The 21,667-nt window shown below is 44.8% G+C and overlaps 1 protein-coding gene across 2 annotated transcripts in view; it reads right to left on the bottom strand.

Annotated features, from left to right (window-relative positions):
* Positions 1-20,888, bottom strand: part of MMRN2 (multimerin 2) — a 58,582-nt gene extending 37,694 nt beyond the window's left edge. The window contains exon 1 of one of the 2 annotated variants that reach the window (XM_051982381.1): positions 20,623-20,888. In XM_051982381.1, the coding sequence (XP_051838341.1) occupies positions 20,623-20,852 (230 nt within the window). In that variant the 5' untranslated portion in view covers positions 20,853-20,888. Of the gene's footprint in view, positions 1-1,743; positions 2,188-20,622 lie in introns of those variants that run through there. The other variant, XM_051982382.1, reaches the window with a different exon arrangement.
* Positions 20,889-21,667: the final 779 nt, after the last annotated feature.

The following is a 21,667-nucleotide window of genomic DNA, read 5'->3' on the forward strand; positions in this document are numbered from 1 at the left end:
GCTAGGCTAGGGATACAAATCAAGCAACAAGCATTTATTAAGCACTTACTATGTACAAGGCACTGTGCTAGGCAACAGATATACAAAAGCAAAAAACCCACTGCATCCTGCTCTCAGGGAGCTTCCATTCTGCTGGCAAAAGAAAAGGGATTGGGGTGGAGATCCAATGTGGACATGGATTAGCAAATACAAAATCATTCCAGAAGGGAGAGGGCAATGTGGAATAGTGGATAGAGTGCTGTGGGTAAGAAGAGGGAGCTGGGTTTGATTCCTGCTTCAGTTCTTGCTGTGTGACCTTGGGCAGGTGACTTACATCCCTCTGAACTTCACTTATCTCAAAAGGGCAGGTGGACTCAGTGACCTTCAAGGTCCCTTCCAGACCCGAATCTAGGTCTTTGGGAAGAAGAGCAGCAAGAGAAGAGGGTGGCGGGGGGGAGAGGAGACCCAGGAAAGAGCCTCCCAAAGAACATGACGCCTGAGCTGAGCTTCAAAGGAAGGTCATCCCACCATGCAGGTGGATGGAGATGCAGAAGGAGTACTTCCTGGGCTTGGGGGCAGGCCATAGACCTGCACAGAGGCCGGAGATGGAAGTCAAGGTAGAAGAATCTCAAGTAGTCCAATTTGGCTGCACAAATTGCACATGAAAGGGAATAACATGAAAAAAGTCCAGGAAGGAAGGAGACAGAAGTCGGCTTGAGAGAGGTTTTAAGTGTCAGACTGAGGACTTTGAAATCATAACTAAGAGGCAAGAGGGAGCTACTGAAGGTTTTTGAGCAAGGCAGCAGCAGGGTCAGAACTGTATGGAATAAGATTATTTTGGCAGCTGTGAGGAGGATAAATGGGAAGGCAGCAGCAGGGTCAGAACTGTATGGAATAAGACTATTTTGGCAGTTGTGGGGAGGATAAATGGGAAGGGGAAGAGGCTGGAGACAGGGAGACCAATCAGGAGGTTATCACAAGAGTCCAGGAAAGTGGTGATGAAGGCCTGAAATCAGTTGTTGGCCATGGGAGGAAGTGAAAGAAACGGCTATGACAGGTGTCATGGACACGGAATCAGTAGGATTTGATTGGCCAAGGGGGATGAACAAGAGGAAAGAGTTAAGTGTGAATGAGTCTCGGATAACTCAAGAGAAATGATGGGGTTTGGAGGAGAGATGGATGAGGAGGCCGAGGTGGGGATGGTGGGTTCCATTTTAGACTTGTTGGGTTGGAGATTGATGATGGAACATCCGAGTGGGGATGTCCAGCGGGCCATCGATGATGTAGACTTGGAGTTCAGGAGAGAGATTAAGACCAGAAGGTAGCCCTGGGAGTCTTTTGTGTGGAGATGATAATTAGGATTCTGGGCTAGAAGACCTGAAGAGCTTATCTAGTTCAAGTCTTGTCATTTGACCGACAAGGAAACTGGCCCAGAGCCGGTCCCTGGTCTTGAGGTCACAAAGTAAGATCCACGGAGTCGTGGTCCAGAACTGGAAGAGACAGTATTTCCAGCAAGCCTCAAACTTATAGCTGCCCCCACCAAGCTCCATTCCTGAAAAAAAAGGGAAAAGTGTATTTTCTCATCTCTTCTTCCTAGAATCATGAATTTAGGGAGAGAAGAGAGTCAGAGTATTCAGTCTGGGCCTCATATCTGAGAGTCGGGCTAGATGAGGAAACGGGCCCAGGGAGGTCCGAGGTCCCGCAGACAGCATCAGGGCATTCAGATTTTGGAAGGAAGGAAATAAGCATTTATGAAGCACCTACCGTATGCTAGTCATATGACTTCTTTCTTATCAGCTCCTTTTACAGATGGGGAAACTGAGGCAGGCAGCAGGTAAGGGGATTTCAGAAGGCTGGGTTGAACTCCGATCTTCCCAATACTCTGCCTACTGCACCAGCCAAGCGCCTCTCGGCCTGCTGCTTTCAAGGCCTAGCTCTTGCTAATGGAAACTTAGTCCATGTTTGATTGAATGTGGGCTGGCAGCAAAGGTCAGCGGGGCCTTGAGAACATGCTCGTTCCCGGTTATTTCTTTTTCCGTCTTGTTCTTGGCTGTAGCTCCGACAGCCGTCACTCGGAGCTGGCCCGAATGGCTGCTTTCCTGGAGAAGTGGCAAAGGCCAGTCCTGTGGGGGGGCCCTCATTGTTCTCACTTCCCTGTGGGGCCCGGCTTTCTCCCAGGCCAAGGATAGTGGGATTTTTCCTCTCCGGGCAGCCCCGCTTCCCTCCCCTGCCCGACTTTTATCTGTTCCGAACACCCTGGTAGGCAGGCGGTGCCCTCCTCTTCCTATAGGAACTCCACCCACCGCCCCACTTGTCACGGGCACAGCATTAGTATGGCATGGAGGGGGGGCACGCTGGCCCACTTTCCTGGCAGCAGCCGGTGGGCAGTGGGCCTGGGGACCGGGTGGGAGCCAGCAGCCAGCCAGCTCTGCTCTAGATGGGGCCCAGGGTTCCAGGAATTCAGGGGCGAGCAGCAGAAGCCTGGGAATGGTTAATGACCCAGCCGAGTACACAGAGAGGGCCAGCTCTGGGGGGCCTCTACGATCCTGGGCACCTTAATTTTGTTTCCTTATCTGTGAAATGTGGGGGATCCACTAGTGACCGCAACCTCCCAGCTCTAGACCCCATGCAGAAGTGATGAGAAAATGTTCCCCCTCCATTATTTTGTAGAGGTGCAGGGGATCTATGGGTCTAGACGCAGGGGTCCTCAAACTTTTTAAGTAGGGGGCCAGTTCACTGTCCCTCAGACTGTTGGAGGCCGGACTATAGTAAAAACAAAAACTTTGTCTTGTGGGCCTTTAAATAAAGAAACTTCATAGCTCTGGGTGAAGGGGATAAACATCCTCAGCTGCTGCATCTGGCCCGTGGGCTGTAGTTTGAGGACCCCCTGGTATTGTATGTACTCTCAGCAAGCTTGGGGGTGCCCTGGATGGAGCGCTAGGCCTGGAGGCAGGAGGATCTGAGCTCAGCCTTGGCTTGAGACACCTGCTAGCTCAGTAACTGAGCCAGTCTCTGCACTCTGGTGCCTCAGTTTCCTCATCTGTAAAATGAGCCAGAGAAGGAAATGGAAAAACACTCCAGTATATCTGCCGAGACAATTTCAAGTGAGGTCAGGAAGAATCAGACGCGACGGAACAACAGTAATATATGCTATTAGATGTGGTTGCTATACGTCATTGTTGGCTTTCCTGAACTGCCTTTCCTTCCCCTTTTCTATGATTTATCTTCTGTTACAAGGGGAAGTGGAGACATAAAAACAAGATATATCAAAAATTAAAAAGAGAACGGGCGGTAAGCAGCCAGAAAAGTCACCTGATCGGCCTGAGAGCACCCTTTCATCATGTGGCTTTATTGAATGAGGGAATGCACGGCTAATGGGGATAGGTTTTTTTAAATAGTATCTAGCAAGTTGATATCACTTTAGGGACTGCAAAGAGCTTTACAAATGTCATTTCCTTTGACAATGACTCTGGGAAGTGAGTACTGCTACGATCTGTACTTTACAGATGAAAAATTGAGGCCGATGGAGACTAGTAACTTGTTCAGGAGTGCACAGTTAGGAAGTGTCCAATTCTAGATCTGAACTCAGCTTTCTCAGGCTCTAGGCCCAAAGCACTAACCATTATGCAGCTTCTCTGCCTTTTTTGGGGGGATGAGTATGTTTATTTCACCTGTTTCCTTGTGAGAAAACACCAACCACTCATGCCTGTCAACACCTGCTCTACACCTTTGAGTTTTAGAGAGTTAAATGACATCATCATCATCTTCATCATCAGTGTCATCATCCTCATCCTCCTCATCCTCATCCTCATTATCATCCTCATCCTCATCCTCCTCATCCTCATCCTCATCCTCATCCTCATCCTCCTCATCCTCATCCTCCTCATCCTCATCCTCATTATCATCATCATCCTCATCCTTATCATCCTCATCCTCATCATCCTCATCCTCATTATCATCCTCATCCTCATCCTCATCCTCCTCATCCTCATCCTCATTATCATCATCATCCTCATCCTCATCTTCATTATACTCCTCATCCTCATCCTCCTCCCCCTCCTCCTCTTCCTCCTCCTCCTCATCATCATCATCACCACCACCATCATCGCCACTGTCATCATCACAACTGGCACCTTGGAGGCCTTAAGGTTTGCAGAGCGCTCCACCTGTGCTCTCTCCTTGCATGCTCTCACCGGCCCTGAGAGGAAGTGCTGCTCTCATGCCTACCTTACACCTGAGAGATTGAGATTTAAATGCTCCCTCCCCACCCCCAGCTCCGGGATCCCCCACAGCCAGCAAGTCTCTGAGCCAGGACCAGGGGCTGTGTCCACCTGTCCCAAGGGAGCACTCTCTGCCCTCCCTTAGTCATTTGCCCAGCAGTCCCCGAAGATGAAAATACTTTTATTCCCATTTTCTAGATGAGGAAAGTAGGACTGACTGAGGGAAGCTAAATACTCTTCCAGCTTCCAGGAATCCGCAGCTCCCCTATTTTGGATACACATATATGTACTTCCCTCCCTCCCTACATATACTCGTACACATATACACCCACACATAAACACCTGCCCGCATATATACATTCTTACATACACACAACACATCATGTATATACACATACCCATCTACACATGCACATATGTAATGCACATATATGCACTGCCCATATTCAGGTGCACACATACACATAAACTACACACATACATAAATGCACAACACACATTATTGTGAACACACAATATATGCACATGCGTGTGCATCCACACATAGATACATGTATGCCCACAATACACGTGTCCACAACTTGGAGATATATGTGCATGTATATGTATGTGCATATGCATGCAATACAACCACAATATACATCACATATACACACGTATGTACACACACGGATGCACGCACCTCTCCCCCAGGTCAGGAAGCTGTGGATAGACACATTACACATGCACTATATGTCTGTGTGTACCCATGTTCTCTCCCCTCCATAGAGTCAAGGCACCTTTTCCATGGTTTTATCTTCCTACCTCCTAGCCCACAGCAGGTGGAAGGGCTTGTTCACCAATGATCAGAGCTGGGACACGGGCTGGAGGCGAATGTGCTGGCTGCTGACTTGGGGAGACTAGGGATGCTCAGCAGGGTTTCTCAAACTTTTTAAATGGGGGCCAGTTTGCTGTCCCTCAGACTGTGGGAGGGCCGGACTACAGTAAAAACAAAAACTTTGTTCTGTGGGCCTTTAAATAAAGAAACTTCATAGCCCTGGGTGAGGGGGATAATCGTCCTCAGCTGTCGCATCTGGCCCGTGGACTGTAGTTTGAGGACCCCTGACTTAGGGGTTCCCGGCCTGTCCCCTAATCTGACCCTGGAGGGCGCTTCCTGGCGGTGGGAGACTTCCCAGTGTGGACTCCGTGTGACTTTGGGAAGACATCTTGCCTTTATTGTTGGGAAATGGGGTTTCCAGGGCCCTCCCCCAAAGAACCTTCAGGATCTCGTTTGAAGGAGCTCCCAGGGGAGGGAGGGAAAGGCCAAGAAAGGCCTGATGGATTCCTAGCCATCCTTATGGGCACTCTCCGGGATTGATTTCTCCTGGAGAGCCTCCTTTGAATGGCAATGAGACCATCACTAAAGTCTTTCCAGCTGGCCGAATAGAGAGGTTTTCAGCATCTTCTGCTTTTGATCTCCTTGGGATGTTTTGTTTTCTATCACAAACCCCATCATTCCCACTTTGTGAAAGACAGCTTGTAACAGTGAGACCGTTAAAGAACACTAGCAAAGCCTTAATTCCTCTGAAAGGCCGTTCCACATGGGGAAGCCCCCTCCATTTTAAAAAATAGATATTGATTTTCTTTCCTTTCCACCCTCCACGCCACTGACAAAAAAAGAAACAAACCATTTTTTGTAACTTTCTCTTTAAGGCCCCCATATCCCACAGGGATTTCCTGAATCTGAAGTTGGACATTTGTCCCGACACAAGTATATTGAGAAATGTGGGTAGAGCTGAGGGAAGGGGAAGGAAGGGACGTCTCTCAAGGGACTGCCCTGTCAGAGACCTATCTCTATTCCACCAGAAGCTCAGACTTAACCCAGGATCCCATCTCAGATAGATGAGCTTTTCCTTATTTTATTAAGGCCCAGGTTCCACCTTATTTTCCCATTGACTGTTCACTATGTATCACATCTGGATTTCTAGCCCCCCCTTTTTGAATTATCTTATCCTATTAGAGTATAAATTACTTGAGGGCATAGACTGTCTTATTTATGAAACCTGCCTGCTAGTGCTTGTACTTGTATGTCTAGCACTTAGCAGATTGCCTGGAGTATAGTAAGTGCTTAATAAACACTCTCCTCTCTATTCTCTCTTTGTGTCTCTGTTTTTCTATCTCTGTCCTTCTTTATCTCTCTGAGTCTCTGCCTGTTTGTCTGTCTCTGTCTTGATCTTGTGTCTGTCTCTTTCTGTCTCCATATCTCTGTCTGTCTGTCTCTGTCTTGGTCTCTGTTTATCTCTGTTTTTGTCTTTGTGTCTCTGTCTCTTTCTGTCTCTGTGTCTCTGTCTGTCTATCTCTGTCTTGGTCTCTGTTTATCTCTGTCTTTGTCTCTGTCTCTTTCTGTCTCTGTGTCTCTGTCTCTTTCTGTCTCTGTGTCTCTGTCTGTCTATCTCTGTCTTGGTCTCTGTTTATCTCTGTTTTTGTCTTTGTGTCTCTGTCTCTGTGTCTCTGTCTCTGTCTCTGTCTTAGTCTCTGTTTATCTCTGTCTTTGTCTCTGTGTCTTTCTGTCTCCATGTCTCTGTCTGGCTGTCTCTGTTTTGGTCTCTGTTTATCTCTGTCTTTGTCTCTTTCTGTCTCTGTGTCTCTGTCTGTCTGTCTCTGTCTTGATCTCTGTCTCTATCTCTGTGTCTCTCTCTCATTGTATCACTCTGGAGAAAACAATAGCAACTACCTCCAAGGTTTCTTATGAGGATAAAAAGATATAATAATATTTGTAAAGCAATATAGTAGTGCTAGTGATTATTATTATTATTAATAAGTCTTGTCACTTATTACTGGGGCAAGTCACATAATCTCTCTTACCCTCGATTTCTCCATCTGTAAAATCAGATCCCTTCTTGGCCGGGACCTGTGATCTTAGGGCAGGAATGACTTTTCCTTTTTCCTGACTGATATCTCATCCCCTTGCATGATTCCCAGCATGGTGTGGACACATCCTAAACCCCTGTTCCTTTGGCTTGGGTCTGTTGGCCTCCAAGGTACCTCCTTAGTCCGCTGTCCTGTCTCTGGCCAGAGGGGCAGGAAGCTAAGCTCTCTGGAGATACTCAGAGTCACTTGGGCGACTGGAAGGGTGGGGAGACCCTTCAGCAAGTAAAGAGGAAGCTCAGGTTTAAGAGGGAAGATAATGTTCACGGACATGTTTTATTTGGAATTCCTGTGGAACATCGGGTAGAGAGGTGGGACAGTTAGCAAAGAGGGCTTGGAGCTCAGGGGAGAGCTGACTAGGGGGACAATGGATAGCCCCTTTTCAAAGCCCTTTTCACTATTTCTGGCCATGTCTTTCCTTTTAGCTTCCTGCTTGCAAGGAATTAATCATGGAAGCCTCTTTGAGCTTGAGCCAAGCATGAGCTTTGGCTTCCTGTATTAATAGTGGCAGTTATCTACTACATCCTTCTGGGGGGCTGTAGGTTCTGGCTCTTTTTCCTTTGACCTGTCCTTGTTAATTTTCCTAAAGGAAATTTACCTCCTGTGACACTTCCCTTCTCTTAGTCTCAGTTTCCTCATCTGTAAAAGGGGTTCTCCAGATAATCTCAGGGTCCTTTTCAGATCTAAATCCTGTGATAGGTAAAAGACAGAAGGATGAATGGAAACATAGATGGAATAATGGATAGATAGATGACAGATAACTGATAGATGGATGATGGATAGATAGACATTAGCTGAATAAGTTGATGATCAATAGATAATAGATGCATAGATGATAGATGAGAAGCTAGCTGGGTAAATAAATTATTGGTAAATGGTAGGCAGACGACAGAAAAATAGATGAATGATAGGGAGATAGATGGATAGGGTAGCTGGGTAGACAAATGGGTAATAGGGCATTGATTAAGGTCTTACTGTCAGGCACTTTGCTAAGCCTTAGGGACACCCACACAAGCAGACGTTCTCCTGCAGGAGGACAAAGGCAGGGAAGGTGGTTGGGGGGAGAGTGGGGTCCCCGCCTGGGATCTGGAGCCCTGAGAGTGACACAGCTAGGAATGAAGGGAGCTTGGCTGCAGTGATCCAGGCTAAGGACTCGCCAGTGAGGGGAGCAGGCTCCCAGATGGAGGCTGATGAGTAGAGTGAGTAAAACCAGGAAAATAAACTGAGTTCAGGTCTCTTTCCATTGTATCCAGCTCCATCTCTGTTGCTCACTAGCCCAGGGACTGTTGAGCCCTCACTTCCCCTCTCTCTGTGACTCAGTTTCTCCTTTCTGATACAAAAGGGTTGGGCCCCAAGTCCTACGATCCACACTAGTGACCAGTCCAGACTTTCCTGGTCACCTCCGCAGTCTTGGGGCATCCTTGCTGGAACCTGCCGGCCTTGGAGACCCGGAGGTCTGAACCCAGCTCGCCCTCCACGTGCCTGAGCTGCTCCATCTTGCTCAAGCCCACGTCCCCAGTGGAGTTCTGTTTCCAGGACTCCGTGGCTCCCAGCTCATTGGCAGAGCTGAGATAGCACCACACTGGGAGGCCAATAAACAGTGGACACTTTTCTGGGTCTGGCTCCTCGCTCTACCCCCCTCCCTGGGTAGAGATTGCTGACTCATCCTTAAGTGCTCCCGCTTCTTCCCTGGGGGACTAGGGGGATGACCTTGACTTCAAAATGTATAATACAAAATAAAAGAAAGTTCCTTGTACACAGCAAAGCATTAAAGAATCAGAGAGAATGAGAGCTGGAGCCCAGAAGCCCTCAGGGGCAGTCCAACGTCCAGGCCGGTGACCAGCAAGTGCTGCTTGAAGACCACCAGAGAAGGGGGGTCACTCCCCCCAAAGCCAGCCCATCGGCTTTTGGACAGATCTGTGTGTCAGGCAGTGTGGGGCAGTGGGTAGAAGCTCTCGATTTAATCACTCAACAAGCATTTATGAAGCACCTACTACGTGCTCTGGAAATAAAACAGGTCCCTGGTCTTGAGAAACTTAGAATTTAATGGAGATGGGGAATAAGGTACAAACTACCACAGATGAGTAAGATTTCTACAGAATAATTGGGGGAGGATCAGTAGAGACAAAGCCTTAACATTAAGGGGGATTGGGAAAGGCTCTTCCTGGGAGATGAGATTTTATCTGGGACTTGGTGGGAGCCCAAGAAACAGAGGCAGACATGAGGAAGAGGTCGCCCCATGCCAGAGGGACGGCCAGAGGAAATGCCCAAGCCGGACACAGGAGATTCTGGTATTGTCCCTGGGTTGCAGAGGGTGTGTGTGCATATTTCTGTGTGTACCTGTGTGGGGACACGTGTATATGTGTGTGCACGATGTGTGTGAGAGGAGGAGGGCAGAAGATCAGGGCGGGAACTCAGGTTGTAAAGGGCTTTGAATGACAAAGATTTTGTTTTATTATATTTTATTTTTTGTTAAAATATTTATTTATTATATTTTATCCTGGAGGTGACAGAAAGTCAATCCAGTAGGGCGAGTCATCTGGTCAGAGCTTCATTTCATAGCTGAATGGAGGAGGGGTTGGAGGAGGGGTGGGATCCGAGGCAGGCAGCCCCCCCCCCATTTCTCTTTCCCCCTCCCATCCTTCCCAGCAGCTACTGCAATCCTGCATGCATGAAGTAATGAGGGCCTGGGAGGGTGAAGGAGGGGTGGCTGCATCACAGGAAAGAAGGGGTGCATTCAAGACATGTTCCTAAGGAAACTGAGATTGATTATGGGGTGTGAAGAGGGAAAAGTCAAAGATGGCACTTTGTGTCCAAATCTGGGGGACTAGGAGCGAGGGAAGTCCTCAACAATAATGACAAAATTACTTACTACAGAGTGACCTTGGACAAAGGCCTGGCCCTTTCCAAGTTTCTGGAGTGGATGACCTTGAAGGTCCTGTCCAATTCAAACCCTGCAATCCACCAGAAATTAGGGGGCTGCTAGGTGGTGCAGTGGGTAGAGCCCCAGCCCTGAAGTCAGGAGGACCTGAGTTCAAATCTAGCCTCAGACACTTAACATTTCCTGGCTGTGTGACCCTGAGCAAGTCACTTAGCCCCAATTGCCTCACAAACCAAAAAACCCTGTGATCCTGTGCAGATTTCCCCCATGTTGAGCCCAAATATGCCCTTTTTTTTAAACTTCCCTTCATTGCTCCCCAGTTTTTTTCTCTAGGGCTGGGTAGGAGCTTTGTTTATTTATTTTGCCACAGAATATTACAACTCTAGCATCAGTCACGGGAAAGTAGCCAGAGAAGAAAGAGCAGACTTGAGGGGCAATGTGTCCAACTGGGGAGCCCTGTTTGCTCAGCTAGGGTCTGACTGCATTGGGAGTACTTATCTCCATTCTGGGTACCACTTTTTTAGGCAAAAAATGAACAAGCTGCTAAGTGTCCAGAGGAGACCAAACAGGACGATGAAGGACCTTGAGTTCCCGATGGAAAAAGTCTGGCAGAGCTTGAAATAGACTTAGGGGACACGACCATTCTTCATATATTTGAAAGCCCATCAAGTAGAAAATGGATTAACCTTCCTCTGCTCCATTCCAGAGTTCAGAACTAGGGACAATAAAGAAGAGCAAACTGAGCTTGATTGAGGGAGAACTTAGTGACAATTAGAGAGACCTCAAGATTTGGAGTGGACCCTTTGCTAGAAGTCTCCCGGCTCAGGCTGGATAACACATTGGTTCTGTTACAACAATAACATCTATCTAATGCTCTAAGATACACAAAACACTTTACAAAGATCTCATTTTATCCTTACGGCAACCCTGGGAAGTAGAGGCTGATTTTCCATTTTATAAATGAGGAAACTGAGGCAGACTGAGAGTTTAATGATTTGCCTAAAATCACCCAGCTAGTAAGTATCTACAATCAGATTTTAACTTGCTGATTTCGGGGCTCAATTCTCCATCCCCTGGGTACCGGGAGAAGATCCTTGTTGGGTTATGGTTGGACGAGAGAGCTTCTGAAATCCCTTTTAGTTGGGTGATCAATAATCCTACTGGGTCAATGAGCTCCAAATAAATACCTCAGGGCAAGGAAGAAGGGTTCAGGAACAGGGGAACTAGTTGAGTGCCACCTTTGTCTTTAATTTGCTGGTGAGCCACTTCCTTCTCTCACTTTTGGTTTTCTCATTTGAAAAATATAGGTGCTTTAGTGATAGCTAAATTTTTTTAGCCCTTTAAGGGCAACAACACCCTTTGAAACTTATTTCACTTCCCACTTCCCATCATCCCCATGGAATATAAGCTCCCGGATTGCAGGCTCTGGCTCTTTGCTGTTTTTGCAGCTCCACAGTATTTGGCACATGGTGGGTATCTGAGGAATGTTACATGCATGATTAAAGGGACCAGCTAATTCAGCCACCTTACTGCAGAAGGCATCTGCCCTGTGTGGACCTAGGAGGGCAGTGGGCAGAACTACTCTGGGGTCACATGTTTTCTTCCCTTCTGGTCAGTCACGGCCCTAGACCGGAGGAATGACATCCCTCCCTTTTACCTTTTTTTTGGCATTTTTTAAAAAAAGCTTTTTATTTTCAAAACATATGCATAGGCAAGATAATTATATAAATATGGATGCATATATTAGATTTAACATATATTTTTACCATGTTTAACATATATTGGATTACTTGCCTTAAGGGGAGGAAGTGAAGCAAAATTGGAACACAAAATTTGCAAGGGTCAGTGTTGAAAAATTATCCATGCATATGTTGTTGTTGTTTTTTTTTTTTTTTTTTTCTGAGGCAATTGGGGTTAAGTGATTTGTCCAAAGTCATATAGCTAGGATATGTTAAGTGTCTGAGGTTAGATTTGAACGCAGGTCCTCCTGACTTCAGGGCTGGTGCTCTATCCACTGCTCCACCTAGCTGTCCCCATGCATATTTTTTTTAATAAATATTTTATTTTATTTTATAATAACTTTATATTGACAGAACCCATGCCAGGATAATTTTTTTACAACATTATCCCTTGCACTCGGTTCTGTTCCGACTTTTCCCCTCCCTCCTTCCACCCCCTCCCCAAGATGGCAAGCAGTCCTATATATCTTAGATATGTTGCAGTATATCCTAGATACAATATATGTTTCATGCATATGTTTTGAAAATAAAAAGCTTCAATAAAACATCTGCATAGTTTTCTGCATTCACCCTTGCAAAAACTTGTGTTCCAAATTTTTCTCCCTCCCTTCCTCCTTTTCCCCTCCCTCAATGGCAAGTAATCCAATATATATTAGACATGTGCAATTCCTCTATACATATTTCTGCATTTACCATACTGCACAAGAAAAATCAGATCAAAAAGGAAAAAAAATGAGAAAGAAAAAAAGTAAGCAAAGAAAAAAAGAAGTGAAAATCCTATGTTGTGATCCCCACTCGGTTCCCATAGTTCTCTCTCTGGGTCCTACCTTTTACCTTTTAAGGGAAGCTGAGGAAGCAATCAAAGCAGAAGGAAATGAGGAGGCTTCCTTCCTTTCTCACGCCAACCAGAGTGAGTCACAGGATGATAGATAGAGAACTGGACGGGTCATCTAGTTCAATCCCTTAATTTCAGTGAGAAGGAAACTGAGTCCCAGAGACATTAAATGAATTTCTTAAGGCGGGTAATTGGTTGGTGGAGCCCCGAAGCTGCCGCTTCATTTTAACTCCAGCCCCATCGGGCTTTTCCAGAACCAGGATCAGGTAACTCAGAGCTGGACATTCATTAATAACAGTGCAGCTGATGCTCTGTGAGCCCCCATAGGCCAAGTTTATATGGCCTAAAGTTGGGGGGCACAGGCTTACCTTGGGACTGCCTGGACTGGGAAAACAGGCTGTGAAGGAGCAAACTTTGGGTCTTATTAAAGTGGATTGGTCAGAATCCTGGGCAAATCCAATTGAAAAGGGTTCAGGGAAATCTATGATTTTGATCTTAGCACTCTCAGAATTCACATATTTTGACTCTCCCTGGCCTTGACTGGGAACTCCCAGTCTCTCTGCTTTGAAACAATGAATCAGAGGAATCTATTCAGCTGCCAGGACTCTGGGATTGGCCACATCTGCCCTCGCCCCATGGCATCCCCAGGTTCCTTTCCCTTTCTCCTGCTATTTGTCCCACGGCTGAGCGAGGAGGACCCCAACAGCCTCCTTTCCCTCCATCTCGCCTCGGCCTGCCACGTATTCCAGATGCTCAGAGTGGATATCCTTAGAATTATCCATATATGATTATTAACCTCCTAGTGCAGTGGATAGAGTATTGAACTTGGACATAGGGAGTCGGGTTTAAGACACTTATTAGCTGAGTGTAAGTAGACCTGGGTAAATGGAACTCAGTTTCCTCATTTGTAAAAAGAGGATAATAATATCATCTGCTTCCTGAGGTTATGGTGAGCATTGAATAATGTAACATTTACAAATCTAATAATCATATAAATGCTAGTTATTATTACACAATTGTATAATATATAATAATATAATATACACATTATATTATTATATATTATAATATAACAAATATAAAATACATATAAGTAAAATTTTAATTATGATATTATATATCACATTATAATATAATACTATATTATATAGAGCCAGGAAATCGTTGTTCACTCATTTCAGTCGCGTATTACACTTTGTGACCCCATTTGGATTTTCTTAGCACAGACGCTGCAGTGATTAGCCATTTTCTTCTCCAGCTCATTTTATGGATAAGGAAACTACTTCAAACAGAAATAAGCGCCTTGCTCAGAGTCCCACAGTAATAAGCATCTGAAGCTGGATTTGAATTCAGGTTTTCCTTACTCCAGGCCCAGCACTCTATCCACTGTGCCACTTTGGAGCCAAGTTCAAATTTTATCTCAGTCACTTACCAGCTGTTAGACCTGTCTGCCTCAGTTTCTTTAACTGCAAAATGGAAATCATAGTATCACCTACCTCCCAGAGTTGTGGTGGAATCCAATGAGATGATATTTATAAAGTATTTAGCATAGCACCTAGCACATAGTAGGTGTTTTCAAAATGTTTGTTTCTTTCCATCTTTATCATGCTGATGATACTGAAGCTGTCTCACTTTACAGAGTGATTTTTTAATATTTTATTTAAATTAGGAGAATTCATTCTTGTGGAAAGAACTAATACAATCACATATTTGAAATGAAAAATAATAGGTATTGAAACAGAGAGAAAGGGTGAGATAGTGGCCTGGTAATTCCATGATTCTAGTTTCCCATCCAATTTAAAATAGTATTCAAAAAATCACATATAAATAGGTTGCATACTTTTGTCCATCATTCGCTCTTCCAAATATCTGCTCTACAAGAAAGGAAAGGCAAAAAAGTCTCTCCAAACAAAATCTTTTATAAAAAGGGCATGAGGTTCCTGAAAGATTTTCAGTAGAACCTGAGGAACTCGTGGACCTACTTCCTGAGTCATCGGTAACTGTGGGATATTATTCTTCGAGAATAATTCAAGAATAGACCAAGAATATAGTCTTCAAGACCATAGTTGAGGGAGTAGGATTGTAACCTGTGTCAAGGGATTGGGTATCCATCTCAAGGAATTCATGGAACCATTGATTCATGGAGGTGCTGAAGGATTTACAAGGGGCATGGAAATAGATCTGGAATCAGAACTGGTGAAAGCTTTGAATGTTTGGCTGAGACTGTTTTTCCTTGAGTAAAAGACCAATGCACCTGTTTCAAGGAGAGCGGTGGGGCTATCTAGTGGAGAGGCTTTGGAGCATCCATAAATATTCTGTAATTGGTTCAGGTTGGCTAACCACACGGAGAAGGGGACACTTTTGTCCTGGCTACAGAGGCACCCAGAAGACCTGAGTCAGCCTCATAGTCTTTAGCATCCTGTAAGATTGCTTAATTGTTTCACTTATGGAATCTAGGAGGAGACAAATCTTTCCTGTTTTGGGCCTTCCCTACTTTATGACCTTGTGAATATAGGTCTGGGTTCCTTCCTGCCCCATCACCTATTTTTTCCATTTTAGATAAAGGAAAAGCAGCATCCTGACATTATCACCCTGCTTTTACAGGCTGCTTAGCTTGGAGGAGAAAGCCCTGAAGTAGTTAAGCCCAAGATGCATCTGATATTGATGCTGAATTTGGAGTGAACTCAGTGGCCCTAATGAAATGTAGAAACTGAGCTATATTCAAGACTGAGCTGGGAGAGGAGAGAGTATATTCCAGAGATATCGTGAGGGGGATATTTATTCTTTTGTTTTTGTTAAGTCTTTTAAGTGAATGTTCTTTTGAAAAAGCTTCTTGATATTAAAGGATTAAATGGAATTAAAAAAGTGTGTAAAAGGGACCCAGCTTGATCCTGTGGCACGAGAGAGTAAATACCCCAGAGTTCTTCAGGGTATCCTAAAGTCTCAAGGCAGCAAATGTGGCTGACCTGTCTCTGGCATTGTAGAGCCAGAACATACTTGCTACAGAGACAGAAATACTACATCAGGGGAAGGTCATGAAAGATTGTACAAAATAACATCACCTAGTCCCAGACTGTGTGTATATGTTTGGTGGGAGGGTAGAGGCAGTAACTAATACCTTTAAGGGATTCTATCTAACTTGGTCCATGATCTTATAGGATTACAGCAGATTTGGAAATTTGAGACCAACCAATCCCACTCCCTCATTTTCAAGCTGAAGAAACTCTCAGTTAATGACCTCTCCAAGTTCTAAGTGGGAGCACGGGTAATCATGATTCCACATTCCTTGTTCTTTCTATCATAAGAGAAAGATGTTCCCTGAGGCCAGAAGGGCCAATTCTCCAAGAGAAGACTGATAGGATGCTCCCAGGCTGATTTTGGATGTGCCCAGGGGTTCTCCAGATTAAGCAAAATCTACTCACCTGTTCTATAACCCCAAGCTCAATGTCATTCAGTGGGAATCTCCCAATAGCTTGTAGCTCATTGCTTTTGCCCAAGTTTCATGCAATCACTTAGGTAATTGGATGCTTCCTCTCCCTTAGGTAATTGGATGCTTCCTCTCCCTCCACCCAAAGGGAATGGGAGAGAGGAAATTCCAGTTAACTTAATGACGTGTCCAAGGACAATTCCTGGACAGGCTCAGCAAAGTGGCCAATTTTTTGAATAACTAGTGCCAGATTGGTAACAGGCAAAGTCTTCACCCTCACACTGCTCTTAGCTAGGTGGTACGATAGATTGAGTGCGGTATTAGGGGCCTGGAAAAGCCAAGTTCAAGTCCTGCTATAGCCATTTGAAAACTGTGTGATCCTGGGCAAGTTATTGAATCTCAGCCTCAGTTTCCTTCTCTGCAAAATGGGAATATAGCACCTACTTTGCTTTTTTTTAATTTTATTTTTTGAGTAACAACAATGAGGTAACATTTGTAAAGTGCTTTGTAAATTTAAAGTATTATAGCTATAATACTAACTATAATTATTATAATTAATAATACTATATATAATACTATTATAATTATAATACTAATACTACATACTAATACTAATATACACATTATATTTATTAGTGTGGATATAATAATAATAATATATCCATACTAATATATATATAATACTAACTATAATTATTCTTCTCACTCCCAAGAAGGAACCCTCCATCACCCAAAGACTGTTTCTGTCTTCCCACTCCCTTTCCAGCATGGAAATCCTTTCTGCCTGCTCTTCCAAGGGCATCTCACCCTGTCATTCTGGTTCTCTCTTTTCCAGTCATTCTCTTACTTCATCAAACAGGTCCGGCCTTCTGTACCACTGTCATGTCAATTAAGTTTCAGTCAGGTTTCTCTCCTATCGTGGATCCTTTGCTGGTGGGATTAGTTTTATCATCGCACTGCTTAGTTCTTATATGAGTCTCTTTTGTCAGGTGAGGAGAATAGGTTTTATATTGGAAGGTGCTTAACAAGGAATGGCTAATTGGAAGCCGAGGTCCAGGAGAAGGAAGGAGATGGTTAGGGCCCTAGCTCCCAAGTCACTAGACCTGTATGAACTTCTGAAAGAGCAGGTAGGATTGATTGATGAGCCAATGCCAGTGACCTTTACAAGGAAAACAGGAAAGATTCTAAAGGGCTGGAGAAAGGTAAATATGTCCTACCTTATTTTAAAAACTAAAAAAGGGAAGAGAATGGGTTCAGCAAGCTAGACACTGGTGAGTCTGAAGTTAGCAAAGATATAATAATATTCACTGCCATTTATAATATACTTTGAAGCACTTTGAAGTTTTTGAAGCACTTTATGTAGAGTATCTTATTTGATCTCCACAATAATCCTGGGAGGTAAGTGCAATTGAAAAGGTAAGGAAAATGAGATTGAAAGGAATAAAGTGATTTGCCTATTGTCACACAATTAATAAGTATCTGAGGCAGAATTTGTACTCAGATTTTCCCGATTCAAAATCCGATGATCTGTGTACTCTGCCACCTACAAAAGCAAGGGGATGAGCATGGATCCGTCAACAAAAGTTATACTAGAATCATTCCTTTTGTAGATGAAGTTATTAAGCGGGAGTTCAGAGGAAGGATGAGGATAGAGTTTTCTAAGATTTCATTCTTGTGGAAAAGAGGGAAAGATGTTACTTACATGATAATACAATTATGTAGATTCAGAAGTGGTTCAATGTGTTAGATTTAAAGAATGGTCATTAATTTAAAGTGTCAACTCAGAAGGAAGTCTCTAGTAGAGTGCCAAAGGGATCTGTGCTGGGCCCTCTGCATTTAATAGTTTCAGCAGTCACTTGACTAAAGGCAAAATCAGCTTGCTCATTAAATCCATAGATGACAGACACAACGTTTGGAGGGATCGTGAATGCATTGGATGTCACAATCCAAAATATTCTGGAAAAGTGAAAGCATTGGGCTGAAATTTTACATATGAGAACCTCTCAGATGCGGAAATGTCTTTCATGCTTTTTCTCTGTCACTTGGAAAGTTTTCCAGGGTGATTAAAAAGCCCAACAATTTGTCCCAGATCACACAGCCAGTTATATTAGAGGAATCCATATCTTCTGGGCTCTGGATTACCTTGTTTCTCCTCTTCTAAGATGAAATTTAGTTAGGGGGAAATGTGATGATTTACATTTTAGTCCAAGACATGTCAGCAGAAAAAGCTTCTTAATGATAAGAGCTGCCCTATAGTGGAACAGCCCCTTTTCACTGGAGGTCTGCGAGCCAAGACCAGAGGACCCCTTGTTTTTTTTATTTTTAATAGCTTTTTATTTACAAGTTATATTCATGGGTAATTTTACTGGAGGACCCCTTGTTGGGAATTTGTAGGGAGACTGCTAAAGTTCCTTTTACCTCTGAAATTCTGTGATTCTGTTACAGTTTCCAAACTTGAAACCAAAGATTTTTATAAAATGTATTTTATGTTCTTGAAATCAGGACTTCTCTGGGGAAAAATATCTGTGATGAACAATGACTGTATTTCCAGGGGGAGCCCAGGGCCCTTGAGGGCAGACACTTACTCCCTTCCTCCTCAGTCTATGACAGCTCTCAATTTCTGGTCTCTGGCCACCGATTCACTTTTGGTTCAGGACTGAGGAAATTTAGCTTAAGTCTTTTCCAGTCCCTAGTTGCAAAGCAGATCTGTTCTAGAGATGCTACCTCCGCAGTCGTCCCTTCCATCTATCCCTGCCATCTTCCTTCTGTCCCCTAGTTGTTGTCCTTAGGATCCAACAGAATAATGTTTTAGGCAGTCTTGCTGCCCAAATGAATAGAGCACTAGCTTAGAATCAGGAAGATCTCAGTTTTACTCCAACCTTATAAACTTACTACCAGTACTGTCCTGGGTCTGCCTCAGTTTTTTCAACTGTAAAATGGGACTATTAATAGCATCTACCCTTCAGGATTGTTTTAGAGATTAAATGAGAAAACAAAAGCACTTAATGAATACTTAATAAACATTTATTTCTTCCTACCCATTCCTTATCCACCCAATTTTGACAATGCTATTCCCTTGAGGGACTGCCCATATCTCAGAGGATAATATACAGCCTGTCCTTTCAAACCTTCCATAATCGGCCTCAAGGCTAACTTTCTAGCCAGATCCCCTGAGAATCTCCTTCATAGCCTCTGCTCCAGATAATCTATCTTTCGGAATGTGTTCTGACTTCTTCCTGCCTCGGTGCATTCAATTAGCTGGAATACTCCATCCCTAACTATCAAGAGCCTTTCCTGCCTTAAAAGTCCATCCTAGGAGCTCCTCCATGAAACTTCCCCCATCCTTCCTTTTCAAATTTCCTGTGGAACATTTTGTGGATTCTTCCTTTGTCCTTGTCACATTCTGTCTTATATCTTAGTTATATGAGTAAGACTCATCTCCCCTCTTGGATGGCAAGCTCCTTGAGGGCAGGGACTGTGGATTTCTTTCTTTCTTTCTTTTTTAAACCCTTTTATTCTTAATTCCAAGCCTAGGCCTTTGTGTTTAATAAATGGTGGCCGAATTGAACTGGGTGGTTGAAACAAGATGGGATGTTGCCTTGTCTTGCAAAGCTACAGCTAAAGGCTTCTGTTTCACATTCAGGCCAAATCTTTTCCCCTGCTCCCTCCCCCACTTTCTTGGCTTGAGTTGGTTTTTCAGAATTGATTTCCTTCAAGGAAAAACTCTCAAGCTGTTAGGAACTGACCTGGGTCACAACCGCCATCCCTCTTTGATTATTAATAGAAGGTTTCCATCCTTGCCCGCTCTAGCCCCAAACAGTGCTCAGGACAGGTGGGGAGCCTGGGACCTCTGGAGTTCTCTTGGCTCCCCTCCCTTGGGAGGATGTTGTCTTCCCTGCGCCTCACCCCCTACTCACAAGCATCTGGATTTGGAGTTGGGAGGGTCTCAGAGGCCCTGATCCTTTCCCATAGAGGATGGTCTTTTGCCTCTCTTTGCAATCCTGGCCTTTAAAAGCACACTGCCTGCTTCTTCGTAGGTAATTAATACAATGTTTGTTGACTGCCTGAATCTACCCTATCTAGCCAGTGGGCAACTTCTCTGCTTCTATGGACAGCTCCCAACTTCAGCGGGAGCAGGGTGAGGGTGGGGTGCCCCAAGTTCCCAGAAAACAGAGGAGCAAAGTAGAACAGGAAAAGCTTTGGACCTGGATCCAGATCCTGACTGCCACGCATTGAGCATTTCTGTGAGCCTCAGTTTCCTCACTTGTGAAATGAAGAGATTGGACTAGATATCCTTGAGCTTAAAATCTATGATCCTCCGATCTAATAGATTTGTTGCTCTGTAAAACTTTTTATGTGATAAATAACTTTATCCTTAAAAGGCATCCCTATCTCATGGATGAAGAAACTGAGTCTTGGAGATAAAGTGATCTTCCCGTAGCCACACAATGACAAATAGAGATTCTAAACCAAAGTAATTTTCCTGATTCGTAGAATCTCCATTTTGGATGGGACCCAACCCGATTTCTAGCCTGTGATTCCAATGATCATAGTCCTCTTCCCCCTGAATCCTACAGTCCAGTTGGCCCAAGTGGGGCTGCGGCAAAGTAAAGGAGAGGAAATAGCCACCTTACCTTCTCCGGGGATACTTAGGTCCATCTTCAGCCTGCTGGGGGGGAATCAGAGGCAAGGGAGAGGGGACCCCAGCCTCCTGCTCCCCAGGCATGGGGCTCCTGGATGGATAGGGGTTAGTGCTATAGTCCCCCTGTGGGGAACCCCCAAGGTGCCTGGGATCTGCAGCCCAGGCTGCCCCTGCTCCCCTCCCAAGGAGCCCCCAGAGGCACAAGAGGAGTGGTCCCATCATGTCTTGTTCCTTGCTGTGAAGCACCTGCCTTCAGACTCCCGCTTAGCAGGATTTTCAAGTTAAACGTTCTCAGAAGAAAAAAAAATAAAACCCCTGAATTCTTGCAACAAAGGGCGGAAGAGGCTGTCCCTGGCCCAGCCGCCTGGAAATGTCAGAGGCCACCTAACAATGCCTGGGGAGTTCCTGTGAAGGGGCTCCGAGAGGCAGTCTGGGGGGCTGGGACTTAGCGAGAGGGAGGAAGAAAGCAGCCCTGGACTTGGGTCACAGTTTATTCAGGGCTGCCTCTGTCCCTGGATGGGCCCTTTAAAATGAGCTGTCAACAGGAACTGGGGGCTCTAGCCCCTTCTCCCTAGGAGACAGGAAGAGGATGTTAACTTTACAGTGGCTCCTTGAGCCACCTCTGGAGCTGTCACTTCCCAGAGAGGGGATCTGGGTCTGGGATCGGATGGGACCTGCAGAGAGACACAGTGCATCTGCAGGGAGAGGACCTGAATTTGAATCCTAGCCGCTCTGGCAAAGGTTCTGGGGAGGGGCTGGAATGTCTCCTATGGAGATGGCAATGAGAGCTAGTTTGACTAGGATATGTGAACAGGGGGGATGAAAAAATAACCCAAAGCCAGATGCTGAAGGACCTTAAATGTCAAAGTGTTTGGGTTTAGCCTTGGAGATAAGAAGGCACACAGAAGCTTCTGAGACAGAGGGTGCTCTGGGTAGATTTAGGCTTTGAGAATATCAGCACAGATATAATCTAAATCAAATTGCTTATCATCTAAAGGAGGGGGAGAATTTGGAACTCAAAATTCTTTTTAAAAGAA

The sequence above is a fragment of the Antechinus flavipes genome, chromosome 2, assembly GCF_016432865.1.
Source record: "Antechinus flavipes isolate AdamAnt ecotype Samford, QLD, Australia chromosome 2, AdamAnt_v2, whole genome shotgun sequence".
In the NCBI taxonomy this organism is placed as follows: domain Eukaryota; kingdom Metazoa; phylum Chordata; class Mammalia; order Dasyuromorphia; family Dasyuridae; genus Antechinus; species Antechinus flavipes.